The sequence below is a fragment of the Chrysochloris asiatica genome, unplaced genomic scaffold (assembly GCF_000296735.1).
Source record: "Chrysochloris asiatica unplaced genomic scaffold, ChrAsi1.0 scaffold00196, whole genome shotgun sequence".
Lineage (NCBI taxonomy): Eukaryota > Metazoa > Chordata > Mammalia > Afrosoricida > Chrysochloridae > Chrysochloris > Chrysochloris asiatica.
The window spans coordinates 5,991,072-5,995,355 of NW_006408714.1; the positions used below are offsets into that span (position 1 = coordinate 5,991,072).

The 4,284-nt window shown below is 46.4% G+C and overlaps 1 protein-coding gene across 1 annotated transcript in view; it reads right to left on the minus strand.

Moving 5' to 3' along the window:
• ANO5 (anoctamin 5) overlaps positions 1-3,803 on the minus strand; it is a 134,534-nt gene extending 130,731 nt beyond the window's left edge. The window contains exons 1-2 of the mRNA XM_006872399.1: positions 2,978-3,803; positions 2,743-2,843 (exon numbers count right to left, since the gene is read on the minus strand). Coding sequence (XP_006872461.1) covers positions 2,743-2,843; positions 2,978-3,803 — 927 coding nt within the window. The remainder of the gene's footprint in view (positions 1-2,742; positions 2,844-2,977) is intronic.
• Between the last annotated feature and the right edge of the window lie 481 nt (positions 3,804-4,284).

Here is a 4,284-nt window from a genome sequence, read left to right on the forward strand (position 1 = left end):
GTCCTAAGAGAATTTCATTGGGAAACCTTACCCATCCACTCTACATTCCTGATCTGGCCCCTTCATACTTCTTATTGTTCCCCAAATTCCAAGAACACTTAAGGGAACATGATATAAGCCCTTTGAGGATGGTAAACTGGTGTTTTGATGTAATGTACATCGAAGAAAGCAGAAATCTTTGTGGAAGGGTTACTGTTGTAAATTGCTGTTGAGCCCTTTCCCACTCAGAGTAACTGTGAATTGGATTTCCAAGGAGGAGCTGGTGGGTTTGAACCACCAATTTTGTGGCTAGCAACCCAATGTTTATCTGACAGTGCCACTCCAGGAAGACTTAGATGAAAACACCACCTTCAAAAATGTATAGACCTAGATGAAGGATATGTCTAGAAACACTAGTTTCACATTTTGATGTTTTCTTTAATCAAGGTTTCTGTGACTTTGATGCAATACTTTCTGACCAATTCTTGTATCTAATAAGGGACTTATATTTAGAACATATGTATAAAGAATCCTTCAAAATAAGTAAAGAATCCTTGGAGTCCTGGTGTGGCGCTAAGAGAAAGCACTGGATTGCAAGATTAGTTTGAACCACAAGGTCGGCAGTTCAAACTCACCAGCCACTCCTGGAAAATCCTACACAGGGCTTCTCGGAGTCAGAACCGACTCAAAAGCATTCACAACAACAATAACCACAAAAGAATCCTTAAAACTCAATAATGAAAAACACAACTCAGTTTCTAAAACGTGCAATGGATTTAAATAGACATTCCTTTAAAGATAAATAGCCAACAAAACATATGAAAAGATACTGGGTATCATTATTAACCCCCAAATGAATTGCTGTCCAGTAGGTTCCAATTCATGGTGACCCCTATGGAATAGTTAGTTCCATGGGCTTTTCTTATCCATAATCTTTATTCAAGTAGTTTTCCAGGCCTTTATTCTACAGAACTTCTTAGCAGGTTCAAACCTCCAACTTTTAGGTTACTTGTTATTGTGGATTTTTGGTGCCAACCAGACAATTCTGACTCATAGTAACCCTATGTAGGGTTTTCAAGTAGAGGTTAGTGGATTTGAACTGCCAACCTTACAGCTAGCAGTCCAATTCTTATCCTACAGAGCCACATTCAGGTTAGTAGGAGAAGGCAAATTTGGCCACACCCGAACCTCATCAGTCATCAGGAAAATGCAAAAAAAAACCCTACACTTATTACCTACTGTCATTGAGTAGATTCTGGCTCCAAGTGGTTCAGAACCTATATAGGGTTTCCAAGAAGAAATCTCTATGGGAGCAGACAGTCTCATCTTTCTCCCATGGAGCAAGCAGGTGGTGGGTCTTACCTGTCAACCTTGCAATTAACAGTTCAGTGCTTATCCTACAGTAGCACCAGCAGGGATCCTTTTATACACATTAGGATGTCTACATTCAAAATGACTGACAATCACAAGTATTAGAGAGAATGTGGTGGAACTGAAATCCTTCACACTGGTGAAGTGTGAAAGGAAACACTTAAAAAACAGCTTGAGAGAAAATAAGACACAGTAATTCCAAACTGTGTACATTAATATTCATAGCAGCATTATTAAGAGCCAACAAGCAAAAACAATTTAAATGTCCATGAACTACTGAATGGCTAACATGTGGTATATCCACACAATGAAATATTATTTAGCAATAAAAAGGAATATGTGCTTATACATGCCTCAACATGGATGCACTTCAAAAACATTATGCTAAGAGAAAGTAGCCAGTCATAAAAGACCAAATATTGTATGATTCCATCTATATGAAAGTCCAGAAAAGGTCAAACTACAGAGGAAGTATATTAGTGTTTGCCTAGGGCTGAGAGTGGAGAGTTGGGGGTGTGATGAGGAATGACAAGCTAAAGAGGTTTCTATTTGGGGTGATGGAAATGTTTTAAGATAATAGGACTATGGTGATGTTTGCAAAACTCTGTAAATATACAAAAAAGCATCTAACGCTGCTACACAGGTGGATTTTAGGGTATGTGAATTATATCGCAATATACTGTCTAAAAGGGGAGGGTTAGATGTAATGTTGCACTGTATTTTTGGTGCCTATGAAGGCTAGGCTCAGATCTCTGACTTAAAAAAATTGTTTCCAGATCTAATGCCAAACAAGCTATGAAAATACAGTCATTGAGGAAGATGAGTCAGGAAATAGCAACGTCGCCCCCCCCTCCAAAAAAATAATAAAAGTTCATATTTAGGTAAATGTGTGTACTAAAATACACCCACAGAATATAGTGCTGATCAACGGCCTTGACAGGTATTATCCACCACAACAAAACGTTCACTGAACCTCTCAAATGCGGACGAATCTCAAGTTGATAGGTATTAGGGTCTGCCCTTTCCATAATTAACAAGCATCTCAAATCCTGTGCAGTAACCGATAAAGGAAGGTAAAATGCTTCAAGGGACCAGCTCCCTACACATAGTATCCTTGTCAATCACCCAAAACGTGGCACTCTCTGAGAGACCCTTCTATTCCAGTGGTTGGATTCAAAACCTTGGAGCCTACCGCACTCCTATCTAGCGCATCCGCCTCGCAGCATTACTCAGCTGCTTCGCGGCATTACTCAGCTACTCCGCCTCACAGTGAGGAGCAAGGAGGGAGGGTGGTCCTCGGAATCGCAGGGAACGCAGGACCCAGGCCTAGGGTGCGCCTGAGCAACAAAAGAAAACGTGGGGCACTGTCCCCCACCCCTCCATCTTCCCTACCAGGGACTTCCGTCTGCTGTACCCCGCCTCGCTCAGGCCACGCCCCGCCGCGAACGTCCCCGGGATCGGGGTCGCTGGGACGCCAACGTCCACCGCAGCACCTGCATTGGGCGTGGCGGGGTCTGCACGCTCAGCCTAGCACCCTCTCCCCCCCCCCCCCCCCCCAGTCTTTTCTCCCCTGGTTGGGTTCCTATCGACCATCCACCCCCCCCCCCCCACACGCGCGCTCTCCTACCGTCAGCCTCCACCATTTCCAGGACATCTGGGTCGCCCATCTTCGCCAGCTCGTTAAAGACACTGAAGCCCGAGGGACAGTGAACGACTGACCGCACAGAGTGGACGCGATAAGGTGGGGAGGATATGCTGAATCGGATCGTGGGCCGCTTGTTCTGAAGATACGATGCCAGGATCTCCGAGTGTGGCGTCCTGTCTTTGCTCAGGACCGTGACCTTCTCTGTGTTCTGTGGCCTCGTCTTTCTCTTGCTACTGGGCTTCTTCAGCCAGGGGTGGTACTTCCCCTTGATGCTAGACTTCTGTTCCTCTTCACCCTTGAGCCACTCCTTTACTCCGCTCTCCTGAGAGCCATGCTGGGATCCCTCCCTGTACTTGTTGTGCGACCTTCTCTCCTCCAGGTCCCTTCTGCTCTGGCTCTCCCTCGGCTTTCCTTTCCCGGCCTCTTCGACCCTGTCTTCCCGCCTCTCTCCCCGCCTCCAGGCCTGTAGGATCGATGGCGCTCCTCCCTCGGAGGCCCACAGCGTCCCTCCCCCTGACCCCCCCGGCTGGTTGTCGGCCAGCACCTCTGCTCTCCATCTGTCCAAGCTCGGAGACTTGGTCTCCGTTTCCCACCATTCTTCCGAGTCCATCGTTTCCCAGTTCTCTTGGCGGGTCAGCCCCATTCTCATCGAATCTTCCTGATCCCTTTCCACCGGGTCGGCCCACATCAAGGACTCCTCAGCCTTAATCCCAACTGTCGCCTTTCTCTTGGGTTTTGCCTCCTTTGATCCCAAATGACTGAGTAGCTGTTCCCTTGACAAGTCGTCCTCGTCCTCGTCAGTCTCCATCTCTCTGGTCCTCCGCCCACCGCAGGTGGCGCTCGGAGGGAACTTCGTCTTAGCTCGGAAGTTACTTTTTGTCGGGTGAAAAAAAGTCCCCCTCGCCTAAAGGGCCCCCACCCCTTAAGACCGGCGGGTGGCTGGGATCTCCGAGCTTCCAACAGACCTCTCCCTCTTGCCTTTGGCGCGTGGATATTAACCCCTCCAGGCCCCCACTCAGGGCAGGGGCAGCTTGCAGGCTTCTGAACAGTATCTTTGCTTATCCTACATTGTCATACATTGCGACCTGAGTTCTAATTAATCATCTGCTACTCTATGGCACATAACAACAACAACTTAAAAAGTTGAATGGACAAATTTTTATAAGCTTTAGCTTTGTCATCTTTAAAATGTGAATGATAATAGTACTTATCTTCTAAGAATTTTGTGAGGAGCCCAAGGTAGAGCACTTGAAACATAATGACATTACACTGAGCACTGCTCAGCTTCA